At 49.9% G+C, this 19,066-nt stretch overlaps 1 protein-coding gene across 1 annotated transcript in view; it reads left to right on the top strand.

Annotated features, from left to right (window-relative positions):
* The first annotated feature begins 17,925 nt into the window (after nt 1-17,925).
* Nucleotides 17,926-19,066, top strand: part of CYP4B1 (cytochrome P450 family 4 subfamily B member 1) — a 28,445-nt gene continuing 27,304 nt past the window's right edge. Inside the window, 1 exon segment of the mRNA XM_087865860.1 lies at nt 17,926-18,121. Within this exon segment, the coding sequence (XP_087721986.1) occupies nt 17,942-18,121 (180 nt within the window). The 5' untranslated portion in view covers nt 17,926-17,941.

Genomic DNA, 19,066 nt, shown 5'->3' on the forward strand with positions numbered 1-19,066 from the left:
TCTGACAATTTGTCCTTGTCTGTTTGTTTGAAACTTTGTCCCTGTGATTCTTTGTCAGTATCTGTGCCCTCAAAAATGTCTATAGGTTTGGGAGTCTGGGATACATTTCCTGGGTGAAAAGCCACCTCTGGTGATCTAACAGGATCACTGAGGTGAAGTCAAAACAGAGCTTTGGATGTGAGGGTATCTTCCTTGGGAGTTGGCCTAGGAATTCCAGTGAGAAGGTATTAACTAGTGCAGTAAGGTCTTGAGAGCCTTCCCCACATATGAGCTGCGTTTATACTCGGAGGCAGCTGTGGTTTTTGCCAGTTGACTCTGGTGACCCCTTTCCACATTTCCCTGTTCACTGCTATGGGGGAGATGGGCTTGAGGAGCAGGAAAAAGGATTATGCCAAGAGATGTAACGATTAGAAACCTGCAGGTCATCCTGGGTTTGGCTTTAACCTCTGCCCTTCCAAGGCTAAACTAACCAACTGACCTAATAACAGGCCTTTCCCTGGCTTGTCCAGACACTCACAGTCTCCACCCTACCCCATGAGTACCTGCCTGAAGCATGGCTGTCTCTCCCAGCAGATGGGAGCTCCTCACAGAGCTTCCTACATCTTCCTGGGACCCCCAGCACCCAGCTCCCAATGTGCTGGGCAAGGGGCATCAGAAAGTGTTGACCATTAATGTTTTGGGGTAGCTCATGTTTTCTAAAACTTCCACAGATATAATCTTGTTTGTGATTCATGGAAAATCTGCGAAACATGGCAGGGAGTATCATTTCATTTTATAGCCAAGGAAACAGGCTCAGAGAGGTGGACGCATCCGACTTCACAGTGCTGGCAAGTGGCTGGCAGTCTAAGTATTGCACCATATCTGCTACCTCCGGAGGGACCCACACTGAGGCTGGTGTCCCCCCACTGGGGATGCTCCATGCAAGGCGGTTCCCACTCTGGGTGGGAGACAGAAAGCTCTGCATTGTCCTAGCGTCCTGCCATTCTCTCTCCAGTGGAATCTGCCCCTTTTGGCCGGCAGAGGGAAGCACAGATATACTGAATTTTCTAAAACCCATGACTCGTTTTGGTTCACCCTCTCTATGTAATCAGAACCTCAGCAGATTTCCAGGCAAATAGTAAGGACTGCTATTTACGGGATACTTACTGTGCGCCATAAAATTATTAATATTAACTAACATTAATATTATTTCGAATCCTTAAAGCAGCTATGCATGGAAGGGATAACCAGTTCCATTTTCCAGATGGGGAAACTGGCTCAAAGATTGTCACTTGCTTAAGGCCATGGAATTGGTTAAGTGGTGTATCCGGGATGTGAATCAGGTCTGCTGTCTCCAGAGGATTGGTGCGTCTCCCTCCGCAGATCCTGGAAATGTCTGTTGAACGAACTTGTTGAATGAAGTCAAGAAGGATCTTCCTCGCTCCCAGCCATCCTACTGCTCCACGTCAACACCACACAGGGCTGAGTGCATATCGCCAGCTCAAGCACGCAGTCACCCTGCTCCCTGCCTCCCCTGCTGGGTTCTGTCACTGCCCCGTGTCTCCCATGATGCTTTCCTTTCTCCTTCTATTCTTTCTGAGGCTGGCCCCAATTCTTCTAAAATGGGCAAACCTTCAGCTTTTTATCTGTGCGGGAAAAGCTAGGTTCTTCCCTCCTGTGTATTTCCTTCCCGTGAGTCTCCTTTACTACCCACACAGAACACCTCTTCTGGTCACCAAATGTGTGGAGGTTTCTCTCCACACCAAGGAATTCTCTGGACACCAGTGGGGTGCCCTACAATTTTAGTCAATTCCAACACCATCTGCCTGGAAACAGACCACAGGTTGAGGGCTCAGTCTTACAAGTACCCCCTGCCCCTGGACACTAGTCACAAGTCCAGCTTGTCACCTGTGCTCCTGACCAGTTGGCTATGTATAGATTGACAGTTCCAATGGCACCCTCCTTGAGTTCAATTAGTTTGCTACAGTGGCTCACAAACTCAGGAAAACAGTTGAATTATGCTTATTGGTTTATTATAAAAGGGTATGATAAAGGTGACAGACAAACATCCAGGTGAAAAGGTACATAGGGCGAGGTCTGAGAGGGTTCTGAGCTTAAGAGTTTCTGTCTTCCTGCTATGGATGTGTTCTGAAGCCTGTACTATTGGGATTTAAGGGAGGCTTCATCTCATAGACATGATGGGTCATTAACTCCATTTGCAGCCCTTTACCCTTCTCCAGAGAATAGGAGGCAGGGCTGAAAATTCCAAGCTTCTAGTTATGGCTTTGTTTTTCCGGTGATTAACTCTCATCCAGGAGCCATCCAGGATCCACACATAGTTGCCTCATTAGACCAAAAGACACTCCTATCATCCAGGAAATTATAAGGGCTTCAGGACCTCTGTGTCAGAAACAGGGGTCAAAGAGCAAATATTAGAACAAAAGATGTTCTAGTGTTCTCATCACTTAGATTTTACAAGAAGTGTTAAGGAGCTCTGTGCCAGGAACCAAGGGCAGGGTCATATATATGTATTTCTTATTATAAATCACAATATCCCATATTCTTTTCATCCAAAAATGGGATTGGAACCAGGTGCTTGAGGCTAGAATCTGGGACACTGGACAGGGCTGGATCCTGACCACTGGCCTCTGGCCTTGTCAATTTTCTTGGTCTTGCTGCTAGTCCTGCATTCAGGTGCCCCTCAATGCCCCTTCCGTAGTGTAAACCTCTACCATGTCTTGTCAGGCCTCCCCACTGATCTTCCACTCTCCAGGCCTTTCCACCTCCTCACATGGATCCTCCCATCATAGCCAAAGTGGGCCTTGTTGGCAATGCCTCAATTCCTTCAATCCTTCCAGCGCTCCCTGTGACCTCTGGGGTAAAGCCCCAATTCTTCCATCTTCTGCAAAGCTGGGCATGATGTGGGCCTGGCCTTCTTCTCTAGGCTTTTCCTTCAGTCCTCCCCATCCTCAGCCTAGTGACCCAGTGTTAGCCAACAACTGGCCAGCTGTCCCCCATCTCTGTGTTCTTGGCCATCCACATTACTTCCTCTACTAGGGAATGCTTGTTTATCTTTCTAGACTCAGTTCTAGTGACCACTTCCTGGGAAGGATTCTATGACCTCTCTTTCCACCCCAGCTAGAACAAATTCCTCCTCCCTTCCTGTGGTTCCAGCACCAAAAATACTTGACTGCTTAATTTGCTCTGTGTCTTTCTTTCCCACTCATCCCAGGGACCGCGTCTGAGACAGCTGTGTCCCCAGCCTTCCCTCAGCACCGTGTCCAGCACACACTAGTACCTTAGCGGGTGTCTGAACTTGACCTCAGATGGTTTCACTGCTCAGGCCCATGGGTTTAGGTTTTGGGAAAACTGTGCCAAGTGGTATGAAGAAAGAGCTAGCTTCAGTGTCCCTGCTGGTTAGGCTCCCCCTTCCTCCAGGCATCCCCTTCCACAATGAGGGCACATCCCCTACCACACCCTGCCATGGCCAGCCAGAGGGAGAGCCCATCTTTGAGTTCTGCCTTGGCGTAAGCTTGGAGGCACATTCCCTTCTCCCTCCTACCCAGCCACTTCCTTCTCCAAAAGTTTGCCCACAGTCTTTACAAAGTCTCTGCAGCTCTTGTCCTCCACATTACTCCTTCCCTGTAATTGCTTCTCAGGAGAGAGGGCAAGGGAGAAGGTGGGGCTGGAGACGGGAGAGGGCGAGGGTGGAGAGGTGGAGCCATGCAGGTTCTAGGGCTTCGGTCTTCTGGGTGAAGTGGCCAGCGCTGATGAAGCAGAAGTAATTCCTCCTCTTCCGCACTTGCTGCAGGGAAGGAGATGAACGATTGAGTGTCAGGAACCTCAGCATCTCCCCGAGGGAGGGTCCTCAGAGGCAACAGGAGCTGGCAAGCCCCAGGCTTTTTTTCTTCTCTTTTCTTTTTTTGTTTTCTTTTGGCAGAACCTGATTCACATTTCCTGCCCTTGTCCTGTCCCCTCCCACTCACAGACATGTTTGCAATACATAAGGTCTGATTGTTTTATTACTAGACACTAACCATGTTGTGGAGGGATAAATTTTTCAATCTAGCTACGCTGACTTTAACTGCCTGGTTTAGTTTGGGAGTTTTGATCCCTGGAGGAACCACCCCTGGGTGTGTCCAGAAGAGACCTGGTCAGTCCCTAGGTCAATCCCACGTGCTCATTCCCAAGTCTGAAAAGTGTTGTACCCTCTCTTGTAGCAATGCTCCTTTGAACATCATGCATTTTATGTATTTATCAGATTTTAAGCAAGCAGGTGCCCATCACGGAGACTGAAACCCTGAGCAGTTCCAGTTGCCCTGGGTTACTCATTCACCCATACAGTCCAACGTCCAGGGCAGATGGCAGTGAATGCGCCATCTGCCTGGGCTGTCAGTCAGGCAACAGTGTCCCTGCCCTAGGTTTCTTGAAGTCCTCCATCCCCTCAGGTCATCCTGCTCTTTGCTAGTCAAATAGAATCATCTGAGACCCATTTCCACCATGGTGGGAAAACTAACATGACCCTCACAATCACTATTTTCAGAGATTCTCAGGGACTTGTGTTTGTCCTGGTGACCTTTTGGTCTCTGTGGTGGCTTTAAGCCTGTCTGCCAATTCTTTGATACTCCTCCTATCAAGAGGTTGAGCCTAATCCCTTCGCCTTGAGTATGGGACGACCTCAGTAATCCACTCTTAATAAACAGAAGGAGGCGGAAGCGATGCTACCAGATCCCGGAGTCTAGATCATACATGGTGATAGAGCTTCTGTCAAGCTCCCTCTTTGGCCACTTGCTTTTGGAATTTGGTGGTCATGCTGTGAGGGAGCCCAGGCCACACGGAGAGGCCATGTGCATGTTGTGGCCAACAGCCTCAGCTGACATCCCAGGGGACGTGTGAGTGCCATGTGAGGGAGGGAGCCTTGGAGAAGACCCCAGCCCCAGCCGCTGGCTGGCTACACTCACTCTATGTCCTGGCGGTGCTGTGCTCTTTGTGCTTGGTTCCCCACACACCGTGCCCCCCTCCTTCATCCTCACAAAGCATCACTAATGCAAAGCTAGTGTCTGCAGGGGGTCAAAGAGAGGAGCTGCAGAAGAGACCAGAACAAACAGGAGCTTAAATTTGAGAGTTAGACTTACTCTGAGAGTTAGACTTACTCCAGTGCAAGTTCGCAGGCACTCGGCACCACAGGGGATTTCTGCTGGTCCTGCCCACCTTTGGGCCAAAGCTCTGTGCCGTCATCTCGGCCTCTCTTTCTCCCTCCGCCCGCAGCCCTCCTATCCCGCTTTAGCTGCAGCAATTCTTGTTTTCATATGCAGAACCACCCAACAGGCTAGATTCTTAGTCCATACATGGGAGGGCTGCAAGACATGAAATATTATTTCTCCACATTCAAACCCCTGTGTTTCTTCCGACGCCTTCCTTTCAGGCGGCGGACATGTTCCGTCGCTGCAGGGTTTCCTCGCTCCTTCCGTCGGGTGTGTGTCGAGTTCTAGGAGTCACTGCAGTAGTGGGGAGTCTGGGGCTTGGGGTGCCTGATCGTGGGGGCACGCCCTAAGCTGTATGTGCTTCTGTCTCCCCTTACTGTCAGCTCAAGTGGGTGGCGGCCAAGTCTTCCCTCATTTCCAACCGCAAGCCTCTGCAGGTCCGCCCCCCTCCCAGTCGCCCCTGCGCCCCACCCGGGTGCGCAGAGTCCACTCAGTTTACTCCCATGCAGTGGGACTAAGAGCCATGCTATCCCCTTCTTTGCAGCCTTTCCAAAGCCACGCTTGGCATTGCCACTTTCCTGGGCTTGATCCAGGTGGGGCAGGTGTCCTTTTTTTCTCTCCTGAGTTCCCACATTGACAACGCAAGGACCTTTCTCGGGGACTCATCAGAGTCTCATGTCTTCTTCACCCAGCCTTTTCTGTCTCCCTGCTGCCCCCCTTCAGCTCAGTTCTGGGCTCCCCTGTGGGAAAGGGGCTCCGGCTGATCAAGTATTTCTCCAGATCTACAATTTATGTTCTAGGCTTGATGCTGCAAATCCTCCAGGGTTGCGTTTCGGAAGTTCAAAACCTGGGTTTTTGTGATTCAAGGTCTCAGCGTTTGAATCCCCAAATCAAGAATTGAGCTCTGATTGCAAAGATCCCAAGCCCAGCTGCCTGCATGGGGCGGGGAGAGGGGCCCACAGAGAGAGCAGGGCACTGGGAAGGAAGCTTCTCACAGAGTGACTTAAACTCTGTCCACTCAGCTCACATCTAATGTATGGCTGGGGCATTTCATCAAAAGTGATCTCTTTAGGGCCTTTCTCCAACCAGAACATTTTTTCCCTTTGAACAGCTCTACCGTCTTCCTAAGCCAATTGGCCCAGATTGCAGATGACTTTTAAAGATAACACTTTCTCACTAGGTGTTATACGCAAGTAATGAGTCCTTGAACTTTACTAGGGATGTACTGTATGGTGACTAACATAATATAATAAAAAATATTATTAAAAAAACAACACTTTCTCCCTTCCTGTTATATAATTATAAAACTGTGTGAACAGAGCTGCAGTGGAGTCAGCACTGGGGACCTTGGCGCAGAGAGCAGGGAGAAGCAGGTTGCAAGGGTGGTTCCTGGAGGAAGTGACATTTGAGCTGGTGAGAGCATTCCGGGCAGAGCCAACAGCATGAGCAGAGCTGCACAGCTCGTCCTAGGCATGAGGAGCAGGAGGTGAGGAGGGGATGCCAGGTGACCTGCCGGAATCCGCTCATGCCAGGCCTGGGGCGCAGAGGATTTGGCTGCCATCCTGAGAGTGAGAGGTACGATCCCGCTGGTAGCTTCTAGACTGAGCAGCGCCATGCTTGAAACAGTTTCCTCTCTGTTCCCTCTTGTGGCATTTGCTCATTCCACTCTCCCTGCCTCAAGTGCCCAATGCCATTCTCTTCCTTACATGGGAAGGATTTCTGGTCTCCCTCAGCCCTGCATCCGATCTCCTCCCTGCTGACTCCTGAATACCATGTCCTTCGTGGCACCTTCATGACAGACACCCTGGACTTGGGATGTTCTTTTCACTTCTCCACTGCCTTTACTCTTGCTGTGCCCGCCACCTGAAATGTCCTTCCCACACCCCTCTGTCTGGCTATCTTTTACACATCCTTCAGGTCTTGGGTCTGTAGCTACTTCTCTAAATCGTATCTGGACCCCTTCCTTCCGATGGTTCTGATCTGTGCCTGCTCTAGTGTCCCCAAGGGGGGCCCTGCCTAAACTTCGGCCTTGTGGGCTCAGCTCCCAGCCCAGATTTCTGGGGCAGGGTGGCTGCAATGCTTCCTGGAATGGCTTCCTTTGGTAGAAGGAGCAGGGAGGTGTGGTGGGCAGCCTTCTCACATTCCAGAGTCTGTTTCTGACCTAGTACACAATAGGATTACTGGGCAAGTAATTAGCTACAAGTGAGGGTATGGCCCCAGGGAAAGGAACCAAGTCTTATTCTGGGTCCTGAGGGCCTAGTTCTGGCCTCAGAGTCAGAAGATCTGTGTCCTGACCCAGCCCCAGTAGCGGTTTGCCGGGCGACCCTGGTGAGTCCCTCTCTCTCTCCTGAGCCTCAGTTTCCATATCAGTCTGAAAGGATCACATTAGGTGATCGGTCTCTGGGGTCTCCTCAACAAATATTCCTGAGCACCAGCTTGGTCTGTTGCCCCCATTCCTGCCCTTGTGGAGCCCACAGGTCAGAGCAGGGCAGAGTCATGGCAAAGTGGAAAGGATGGCCTCTGTGGTCAGACTGACCTGGGCGAGCCCTGGCTGAGTCAATGGTCGGGCAATGGTCTCTTAGCCTCAGTTCTCCCTTTGGTAAAATGAGGCTGGTAATTCCTGCTGAAGGACGGTGTGTTATGAGGGTTAAATGAAAAATAAAACCGACATATCTAAAGACCTGGGCGCTCTAGGCATTATTACAGGGGTTGCAATTCTCAGGGGAGGCCTGTGGGGGCTCAGGAGGGAGGGGCTCCCTCTGCCTGGGTGACTGGGGGAGGCTTCCCAGACTGAGTCTTGGAGGATGAAAAGCAGCCCCCGAGGAGGAGCCAGTCGGGGTAGTGTGGGCAGGTCCTCAGAGCCCATCCGTGCTGACCACAGGGCTGAGCTTTCTATCTGGGGGCACCGCAGCCTCCACAGACTCTGCGCCCCCCACTCCGGGCAGATTCTGTTCTTCAGCTGCCTTCATTACCCCGGGCCCCAGCTCAGGCTCTGCTCTGCGTCCTTTCTCTGACTGGTCCCAATCTTCTCTGGTGGCCATCATTTCTGTTCATTTCTTCTACTCAGGCTAGCCTGTCCTCTGCCTGAAACCTGGCTTCTGCCCTGAGAAGGACCCAGAATCCTTTATGGTCCCCTGAGAACCCCACCTTCGCCCCTTCACCCCACCTTCTCCACCTTGGCGTGGCCAATTCTGTAGTGTAGTGTCTGTGTCCTCCGGCCTGCTTGGGCCGTGGGTCAATCTCTTAGGCCCCTGCCCCGCATTCCCAAACTTGTTTTCTCCCAGTGTCCTCCCCTCAGCATTACAAAATGCCCAGGGGTCTCCACCTTAAAAATAAAGCACTCTAGGGACGCCTGGGTGGCTCAGTTGGTTAAGTGTCTGCCTTCGGCTGTGGTTGTGAAGCCCAGGTCCTGGGATCGACTTGTGTCAGGCTCCCTGCTCAGTGGGGAGCTTGCTTCTCCCTCTGCTTGCCATTCCCCCTGCTTGTGCTCTCTCTCTCTCTAATAAATAAATAAAACCTTAAAAAAACAAAACAACCTACAGCACCCTTCCGTGTTCTTTGCCTCTTCCCGGCCCTGCTCCTTCGATTCTTGACCTTCCCTGTCCACATTCTTCACGCCGCCCTCACTCCTCCAGCCACTGTGTTCTGATTCTGGCCGCAGTGTTGTTCCTCTGACTTGGCTCTGGTCCAGGTCTCCAGGGCACATCCCTGCCCTTGTTCCTGCTCAACCACAGGACCTTTCTTGGAGCCCAACCCTTTTTCTAAACCTGCTTAGCTCCCCCACAGCAGGCCTGAGGGCTAGGCAGTGTTTGGTGACCACAGAAAAGGGAGTCGTTCCCAGGGCGGGGTTGGAGGCCGCAAGAGACAAAGGTGCGAACTCAAAGGTGCGAACTCACAGGGTTCTGGGCGGAGGGCGTAGGACCCACAGGAGGGCGGAACTGCAACCTGAGCCTGGTAACTTGATCACGTGCCCTGACCTGCACCTGCCCCGGCCTGCGCGGCGTCCCTGCCGGAGAACTGGCTGCCAACAGGCCTGCTTTGCTCAAGTGGGGCCCTCTTCTCTGAGCTACAGAGGCCTTCCTCTGTCCAGGGGTTTTCCTCCATTGGGTCTGATACCAAGTCTCTTATATATATTTCTTAAGATTTTATTTTTAAGTAATCTCTACTCCCAGTGTGGGGCTCGAACTCACAGCCCCGAGATCAAGAGTCTCATGCTAGACTGCCTGAGCCAGCCAGGTGCCCCAAGCCTCTTACATTTTTGATGCGTGCCTAAGGTTGGCTCAGCCCTGTTCTGTGGCTCAGGAGAAACCCCAGGAAAGGCCCACTAAATTGACTGGAGCACCTTCTTTCTTTGCATGTGCAAATTAGACCTTAGCATCTAATCTGCACCGAACCCTCAATTGGAATGGGTGGTATGTTTTAGGGGAGGAGTAGGGAATACCAGAGCACTGGTTTTCTGCATTTACGTAACAAATGCTTTGCTTCTACTTAAGTTGTATTTCTGAAGGACACTTGGGTTCCTGGGGGCCAGGGGGTCAAAGTCAGGAAGGCATCTTGTAGGCATCTGCAGACTTCCCCAGGCTCCCTCTCTGAGCCAGGTGCAGCATTGCCCCTTCCCCTGCCCTCCCCCACAGGGTTCTAGATCTTCCTTCCATTTTATTTTGTGCTTTCTAGTTTCTATTTCTATAAAAGATGGTGTTCCCCTCCTTTTCTGTATTTCTTTGTTTCTCTTATTTTCTTTTGGACTGATTGAACATTTTCTCTCATTTCATTTTCCACCATGTTTAGAAGTTGTTAAAATATATTTTTAAGCGGCTATCTAGAAATTTTAACATATATACTTTACATATCAGTTTAAAGTTAAAGTAAAATTAAAGTAAAATTTATCTCCTCCTGAATAATCTAAGGATCTTTGAACACTTTACTCTTACCTTCCCCTCCTCTGTCTATGCTATCAATTTATTTGGTTATATATATATATATATATATATATATATATATATATATATATTTAACATTCTGTGAGACACTATTGTTGTTTTATACAGTCAATGTCTATTTACATTTTTAAAAAACATTTTATCTATTCATCCGCCAGAGAGGGAGAGAGCACAAGCAGAGGGAGCAGCAGGCAGAGGAAGAAACAGACTCGCCACTGAGCAGGGAGCCCCACGTGGGACTCGATCCCAGGACCCTGGGATCGTGACCTGAGCTTAACCGACTGAGCCACCCAGGGGTCCCAGTGTTTATTTATATTTACCCCTGTGTTTGCCACTTTCTCTACTCACTATTGCAACTCAGACTTTCTGTCTGGGATTGACTTTCCTTAGTTTTGAGGTATATTCTCTTGTTTATCTGAAAATGTGGTTATTTCCTCTTCATTCTTGGAAGGTAATTTCTCTGGGTATTCAAATCTAGGTTGATGGTTATTTTCTCTTACACTTAGCAGAACAGCAGAGACAGAAACTGATTACCAATGAAGGAAGGAAATGAGACTAACGACTTTCTTTTCAACTGCAACAATAAAGCACGGAAGATGGAGAACACTATCTTCAGAATCACCGTGATGTGTTGAGCTGTGGATTTCTTCTTCCTTTATCCCACTTAGAATTTATTAAAATTCTTGTTCCTAAGGATTGTGTCTTTCATTAGTGCTGACAGTTCTCACTTCTGACTTACTCAAATGGTTTTTCCTCCACGCTCTTTCTGCTAATTCCAGAATTCTCCCAGATACCTCCAGACTCACCCATGACTTGGGGGCTAACTCCATTCTCTCTTTCAGCTGTCAGACTCTTCCAGTTATGATGTCTTAGGGCGAGATGGGACCTTGTCCAACCCTCCCATTGAACACACGGGAGTAATTTCATGGCGGAGATTGACCTGGAATTCAGCTTCCCAGCCCAATAGGCTGCCCAGCCCACCCCCAATCAATGATTCCAGGGATCTCAATCTGTAATCTCAGCCAAAGACCTTCAGGCCACTCAGAGGCAGAATCCTGGCTTGTCTAACTGGGTAGTGCCCTAATGGAACAGAGCCAGCTTCCAGGCCTCCTGATCCTGCCCTGCCCTGCCCACATGCCATAGCTTGAGCTGCCTCCCTTGGCTGGCACATACCTGGGCCTAAACACCAGCCAGGGCAGCTGGGATTACTCTGAAGCAAGCCTATCTCAGTGGGAGCAAGCTGTTCTGAAGACAAAGGCTAAAGGTTGTCTCACTCATTCTCCTTCATTGATTATACCCATCTAAAAACAACTGTAAGAACACCATTAAAGCACTCATGTGGGAGCTGGGTATTTTACACACTTTATCTCCTTTAATCCTCCAGTCTTATGAGATGGATGCCCTCTGTAACCTCTGCTCTACAGATTAGCAAATAGAGAGCTAGAGAGGCTAAGAAACTTGCCCAGGGCTGGATGTGCTCCTCAGGTCACTGAGAAACCCTAGATGGTGGAGCTCCTGGCTGTCCCAGGCAGCTCGTGTCTCTACACGAGGAGGTGGAGGGGCCAGGCAAGGCTTACATGCTGAGCGGCCTGAATGCTAGGGTAAGGGTCTGGCCTTTTCCTGGCTGCCCCCAGGCCCCTGAGGGCAGAAACTATTATTGGAAGTTTATATCTGGGAAATACCAAATGAGGTAAAGCAGAAGAGGGCATGAGGGGAGGGATGTAAGAGCCCACATACCAGAGCTCATGCCCATGGGGAAGCACGCCCTTCTACCTGGGTTCCTCCAGAGGGGAACAGAAGCCCGGTGTGCCTGAGCTTACACTGCCAACTGGTCTAGCCGTCCCCCAGAGGGAACCAATCAAGGCAAGTGCTGAGTATTCCTGGTGGGAAAGTGTTTAAAAAGGGACAACAGTCCCCAAATGGAGTCATTTGTGCTGAGCCGACGTCACCAAACTGAGGTTGAATGCCTAACTTAATTCAGTTCAGTCTCTCCCAGGAGTGGAACCTTAGACTAGTCAATCTGGAATCACCTGGCCAGTACTAATGAGGTAATCTGCCTGAGAGACCCCTGCTGCCCCCTAAGGGAATGTGACCTTGCCACAAACAACCCACTCTTTGCTCCTAACTTCCTTGCCCTGCCCCCTCCTTCTTATAAACGTCTTCCATTTTGGGTAGCTCCTTGGGGCTCCTTGCCATCTGCTACATGGTTTGCTGCTCCATTCGAATCGGTTTTTGCTAAAATAAACTCTTAAAATTTTTCATATGCTTCAGTTTATCTTTTAGCAAGAGGGAAGAGAAAAAGAGGGAAGAAGAGAAGAAAGGGGGAGAGACAAGCAAATAGGTCCTTTTAGTATGTCAGATAGAGTTTCCTTTGATATGCCCAGCACACGCTTTCCCCCTATGGGTGCTAAAGCAGTTGAGAAATACCCACGTCTTTTTTTCTTGGAACCTAAGAAATGGGGTATTCACATGGGGTTCCTAAGCTTCATGATTCCTCAGGACCAGGCTGTTAGAGTTGCCCTTGGACACAGGGTCCACTGCACTAATCAGTGCAATAAAATGGGATTATCACGTGCATGTAGCATCCACATGCAAACCCCACCCTCGCCTTCTGACCTCTGTCTCTCCAGCATCCTACATCCACACAGAGTCGTATCACCATGAGTCACATAGCCATATGTCTTAGCTTGGGTTTCTCTAAAATGCAGAGCTTATGGGAAAGTCTCATTTGCAGGTAGTTGATCCCAGAACGTAAGAGGGGCCTGCCTGGGACAAGTGAACAGGGGAGGAGGCAAAGCTGATCCAGGCTATGTTATTGAACTGGTTACCCCTGGAGGCAACCAGCTCAGTCCTGCTAAGGACCCTCGGAGGAACTGTGTAGAATGCACCTCGGAACTGTTTGCCCCGGGGTATGGGAGGGGGAGTAAATATCCACCAGCTCCCGTTCTTCATCGGTCAAAGCTTGCCTCAAGGGTGTCAACTCTCGGGCGCTAGCAGCTGTAGTACCTGTAGCAGCAGGGAAGTCCTGGGGCAGAAAACTAGAGACATGAAGTGACGTGAGGTGCCAACAAGCATGCAGTTGGCTACTGCAGGAATGGTCGGAGCAAAAGGTGGGTAGAAAGGCTGTAAGATGGGACAACAATGCTGCCAGAGCAGACATACCATCGTCTGTATGCTGGAGAGCATAGAACATTGTGATGTGTTGGGATCCTCCCCACCCTAGACATTGTCTGAGCCGCTGATATGGGACAAACTGAGGTACTGAGAGCAGCAGGGTTTCATTTGAGGTCACCCAGCTGGCTACAAGACTTGCAACCAAAACCTGCATTTCCTGGCTCTCCCACCTCCTGCCAAATGTCTTCATTTTACTGGGCTGATATAGCAGTGGTCTTCTCAGGGTCACCTGGCAGGCAGGGGAAGGCCTGAGTTTTGGACCCAAGCTCCTGGGAATGCAAGGAGAAATCTGTTTTCAGCAGAACAACGTTAGAATGTGAACTCTGTCTATTTTATCATTTTTTTCCCCCAAGTATTCAACATGATGCTGGCTTATGGTAGGTGCTCAATACACATGTGTTGATGAATGAATGAGTGAATTTGATGACTGATGGGAGAAACGTGGTGCCGCTCCTGGCTTCTCTCCTCTTGTATGCAGATAAAGGCAATTGCCCCTTTATGTCTATCTTCATGAGCACCGACGTGTCTTTGTTCACTTGCTGTAACTCAGGTCTGCAGGGTATTGTCTGTTCTGTTCCCTTACCTCCCTTTCTCCTCCTATTTGCCAAGAATGTATCCATCCTTCCCAGGGATATATCTCCTATGAACTTCCATCAGATTGCTACACAGCTCACAGTTTTACCTGGAACCTAAAGTATCACACCATTCCAGGTGGAAAGGTTAGGATCTGGTGTCCCAGGAAGGGCAGGGATTCTGAGACACATTCTCTCCCATCATGCTGCATCCTTGGTTAGTTGTCCTTGTGGCAAAGCACCCCTCGTGGTGATCAGAGCACATTGGAAGGAGGCCCCTATATTCTCTCTAGAGCCTCAACTCAGGACAGAGGCTGCAGAGAAACCAACTTCTGCCCAACCCCGCTGCTACATTCCTCCCTGCCCTCCTGCCCTCCCCATCTATACCCTCCACGCTCTCCTCCCCTACATCCCATATTTTCAGAACCAACATACTGTTAATAAACAAAATTCAACTGAGTCAATTTGAAGATCTAATTTGCTTTATTAAATGATTCATGAATTGGGCAGCATCCCATCCAGCAAGCAGAAGGGAGCTCCACCGAGCTGCAGGAAAGGAAAGTTTTTAAAGACAGAGAGAAGGCATAAAAAAAGTGTCAGTTGGGAATGCATTGTTTAGGCAAGGTAGCCCTCCTAAGGGAGAAAGTGTCTCTGAGGGGGTTGCCTCTAGGAAATCCCAGTTCGGTTAATTAAAGGTTACCTTTCTGAGGGCTTTAGAAACTGCAGTTCGTTTAGGTATCAAATCTTAGTTTACTGACATGGGGCCCTAACTTCAGTGGCTCCATTATGGTCCTGTGGTTTTCTTTTTAACTCAGCCAGTGCTCAGCTCAGTACTCAGCCACCGCAGGTTGGGATTGCTCATGAGCAAATACAGCCTAGGTGGAAGGAGCTGGGTAGATCGCAAAGATCAGGCCGTCCCAGATGCCGGGGCAGGGAGCCATCTTCCCTGCTTCCCCCCACTTGCTTTGGGCACTGACTGTAGCAATGAAAAGCATCCTGACCTGTGCACTGAATTTACACCATGCACAGAACATTGCACACTCTCAGGGTCCTCACCCCACCTCTGTGTAGAAGGCCATGTAACCAGAAAAGACAAGTGTGGGCAAGCACAGAGGATGGGGATGCATCGAGAGCACTGGACTTTTTTAAAACTTCCCCAGTGATTCCAATGTGCAGCCAAGAAGGAGAATGAATGTTCTAGACACAACTCTTTTCCCGAATGTAATCGCATCTCATCTCTCCCCTACCAAGAGTTTCATACTCACCACTCCCTTAGTTGGCCTGACATCCTGGGGAAATTGAAGTGGGGGTCAGGTGGAGGATGGTGGTGAGTTTTGGCCTCCTTACCAAAGAGCAGCTGATGGGACCCATCTACGAGGAAGTGTCAACAGCATCATCCAGAAGGGCACCAGTAGGGCATTTCCCATATATTTTGCATTGGCCAGTCAACATTTTCTACCTCCTCCCCACGTCCCCTGCAATAGCAGCCAATCCCTTCAGCATCCATTCAACAAACAAGTATTCATTAAGTACCCCTTTGTGCTGGTGCTGGGGAAGCAGAGAGGACCTGACACAGAGCCTCCCTTGAGTGTTTATGGAGCGGGTGGGGGCAGGGTGACTCAGTGGGTGCACGTTGCCAATGTTCTCTCAACTTCCGCAAACACAGTGTCTGCAGAACCCTCACTCATATGCCTGATCATGCACTCATCCGGTGTTTGTGTCTTGTCTGTCCTGGCTCAGCCAAGCAAAGAGAGGGATGAGACAAGCTGGGGCTTCGGGCTTGCAGCAGAACGGGCAGGTTTCAGGAGAAGCCAAGCACTCAGTGGCGTGGAGGGAGAAAGTGAAGAGATCAAAGAGCTGCAGCTTGGTTGGGCAGATTTCGAAGACTGGCTGTAACTGGTGTTTCTGAGGTGGAGGGAGGGTGCGGCTGCTGGGCAGGCAGGACTATTGGGAAGCATGGGGATACAGGCAGAGTTTTATCTCCATCTCCTTAATCTGTGTGCACCTGGATTGGGGGCTCTCATCAAGTTGTTCTTTACAGCTGAAGTTTTCTACTGGGCCCTCGAGGGCAGCACTCAGACCAGTGGGCGAAGCTGCAGGGAGGTATGTTCCGGCTTCCAAGAATCACACTGCCAAGGTAGCTAGAGGGGTAGCTGGGAGAGTTGGGAGTTGGCTAGGGCCCAGTCTCCGATTCTGGCCACGTGGAGACCTGTCTTTGGCTTTAGAAGTGTAGATGGCTGCTAGATTTCAACCAGGGAGTAGAGAGCAGGGTATGCGATAAATAGGCCATGGGTGCAGGGCCATGTTTGTGGCAGGACAAAGTATGTAGGACCCCTGAGGCCTAAGAAACATCCATCCTGCTGGTCTTCCCTCTGACTTCCCCGTCCTGATTGCCAACCCAGACTCTGGACCCCATCTGCCCCAGGCCCCCTCAGAGCCCCTGCACATGCACAGAGGGGAAGATCTTCCTGAAACACACCTCTGGCCACACTTTTTCCTGTTGAAGCCTCCTTCAACAGCTGCCTCCACCAGGTTCCAGCAATGCTATTTCTTCCCCTTTGTTCAGCTCAGGGAATGGTTTTTTCCAGCCACTGTTGCTAGTCCCCGGCTGCCACTTCGTATCTTGTTTGATTCCTTAACTCTGCCTACCGCTCTGCATGCAAGTCTCTTCATCTGAAACATCTGCACTGGGACACTGACTGTTCCAACCCTAGAGCAGAGCGAGACACAGCTGACTCTCCCCAGGCAAGTCTGGGGCCTGGGATGAGATTGTTCGTCAACCGAGCCCTGGCCTGGGAAAGTGAGAGCTGCCATTGCCTTACTGTGAGACCTCGGACAATTCCCTGCCCCTCTCTGGTCCAAAGTGGCTTTTGCTCCATTGATCCAGGAGTGATTAGATTTGATGATCTCTCCTCATTGTCCTGAAAGTAATATTCTATGTTCCTAAGTGTTGAGTTTGTATAAGGTCTTGGGGGTGGAGTTGACTTTTTTCTGATCTAGGATCTCCCTTCTGGGGCTAGAACTTTGTCCCTGAAGTTGCCTCACAAAAAAAGACTCAAAGCCTTATGAACTTGGCATAAATGCAAGCCCTCCTAGAGGTCCATATTGAAGAGGATAGAGGAAGCTTTCTTGTAAGAAAGCACAAGCAAGCTGAGGCTGTTCCATTATCTGGAAAATGGGTATAAAGAGTGAGTAGGGGTGCCTGGGTGGTGCAGTTGTTAAGTGTCTGCCTTTGGCTCAAGGCTTGATCCCAGCGTTCTGGGACCGAGCCCCGCATCAGGCTCCTCTGCTAGGAGCCTGCTTCTTCCTCTCCCACTCCCCTGCCTGTGTTCCCTTTCTCGCTGGCTGTCTCTGTCAAATAAATAAATAAAATCTTTAAAAAAAATCCTTTTAAAAAATAAATAAATAAATAAATAAATAAATAAATAAATAAAGAGTGAGTAGCTAAGACTTCCTTATTTGGGTTAAACAAGATAGTGGATAGGAAATTCCTGAGACATATAAGGTGCTTGTGTGAAAAAGTGGGCATTATTATGCTGATGATTACACCCAGAATTGCCTTCTGTTCTCCCCCCACCCCCAACCAAGGAGGCAGACCCATTGCCTGGTTTCTTTGAAGCCCACCCCTTGGTTTCTCTTTTTTTTTTTTTTTTTTAAAGATTTTATTTATTTATGTGACAGAGAGACAGCCAGCGAGAGGGGGTACAGAGCAGGCGAGTGAGAGAGGAAGAAGCAGGCTCCCAGCAGAGGAGCCCCATGTGGGACTCGATCCCAGAACGCCGGGATCACGCCCTGAGCGGAAGGCAGACGCTTTAACGACTGCGCTACCCAGGCACCCCAACCCCTTGGTTTCTCTTCAGCCAAGTTTTCAGAGGAGTCAGCCAGGCTGTCTCTCCTCCCGTGACTTTTGGAGCTGCTCTCTCTGCTGTTTGGAGCTCCGCCCAGCCTGGGTTGTAGCTGGTTGCAGGGTGTGACTTGGGGTGGAGGCTGGCAGGGTGCCAGGGTCCACAGTATAAAGGAACTGGGGGATGGCAGGAAGCAGCCCAGAGCCTTGGTGGATGCCACTCCAGCCATGGTTTCTGTCTTGCTCTCCTTGAGTGTCTCCCGTCTGGGCCTGTGGGCTGCTGGATTGATCTTGGTCTTAGGCCTCCTCAAGCTCATCCATCTGCTGCTGCGGAGGCAGATGCTGGCCAGGGCAATGGAGAGTTTTCCAGGGCCCCCCACCCACTGGCTCTTCGGGCACGCCCAGGAGGTACGTAGGAAGAAGGGGTTGGAGAAAGAAAAGAGCCTCCTTTCCTTCAGAGAATCCAGCCTAATACCCCGGGGGCCGTGGAGGGGATCCCTACACTTGGACAGGGGGATGATGTCCTGGGAGTCACGGTTTCCTGTCAGCTTTCCTGCTGGCTCTCCGCCTTCACTCCTGCCTTCTGAGCTGGCGCTGGGAGTGGGAGCCCTTGTAGCTCACAGACTCCTTCTCATCCTTCTCAGGCTCAAGATTCAGACAAAGTTCTGTTAAAGGCCCAGTGATAGCACTGGGGACCCCACCCCCACCCCCAGACAGTCAAGCAGAACTAGGCTATCTTGTGTAGAGCTTAAGCACTGTCCTCTTTGTTCTGTGCGGGATAAAGATTTCCATTTTAAGAAAATAAAAGTGAGAGCAGAGATGAATGCTGTTACCTGAGAGCCCTCCCTAGAGCGTCTACATGGTTGGTGCCCCCAAAGCTGGGTTCTCTCTGCCACGTCTCTGGGCTGGCTCAGTGCCATGGCATCTTCCTGGGTTCAGATCCTGGCTTGACGTTCTATTATCTCAGGGTGCTGGGGACCACCTTAGCACCCATTGTCAGAAACACCTCTAGCTCCCTGCCTTCATGGGATCTAGATGAGAGTTTTCTGAATATAAGGCAAGAAACACCTGCACTGGAATCAACTGGGAGAAGCAGATTCCTTGGCCCCCAGTCCCTGGAGATTATAATTAACATATTGGAACTAGTGATCTGAATGTATTTATTTATTTTAATGAAACATTTTTTCCCTGCAGGCTTATCCATGTTGTTGTTGTATATGGCAGAATTTCCTTCATTAAATAAAAAAAAATTTCTTTAGAACTAAGTGTAGTTATCATCCGTCACCATACAAAGTTATTACAATACTATTGAGTATATTCCCTATGCTGTACTTTTCACCCCCATGCTGATTT

The sequence above is a fragment of the Ursus americanus genome, chromosome 12 (genome assembly GCF_024610735.1).
Source record: "Ursus americanus isolate L20-20 chromosome 12, mUrsAme1.1.p, whole genome shotgun sequence".
In the NCBI taxonomy this organism is placed as follows: Eukaryota; Metazoa; Chordata; class Mammalia; order Carnivora; family Ursidae; genus Ursus; species Ursus americanus.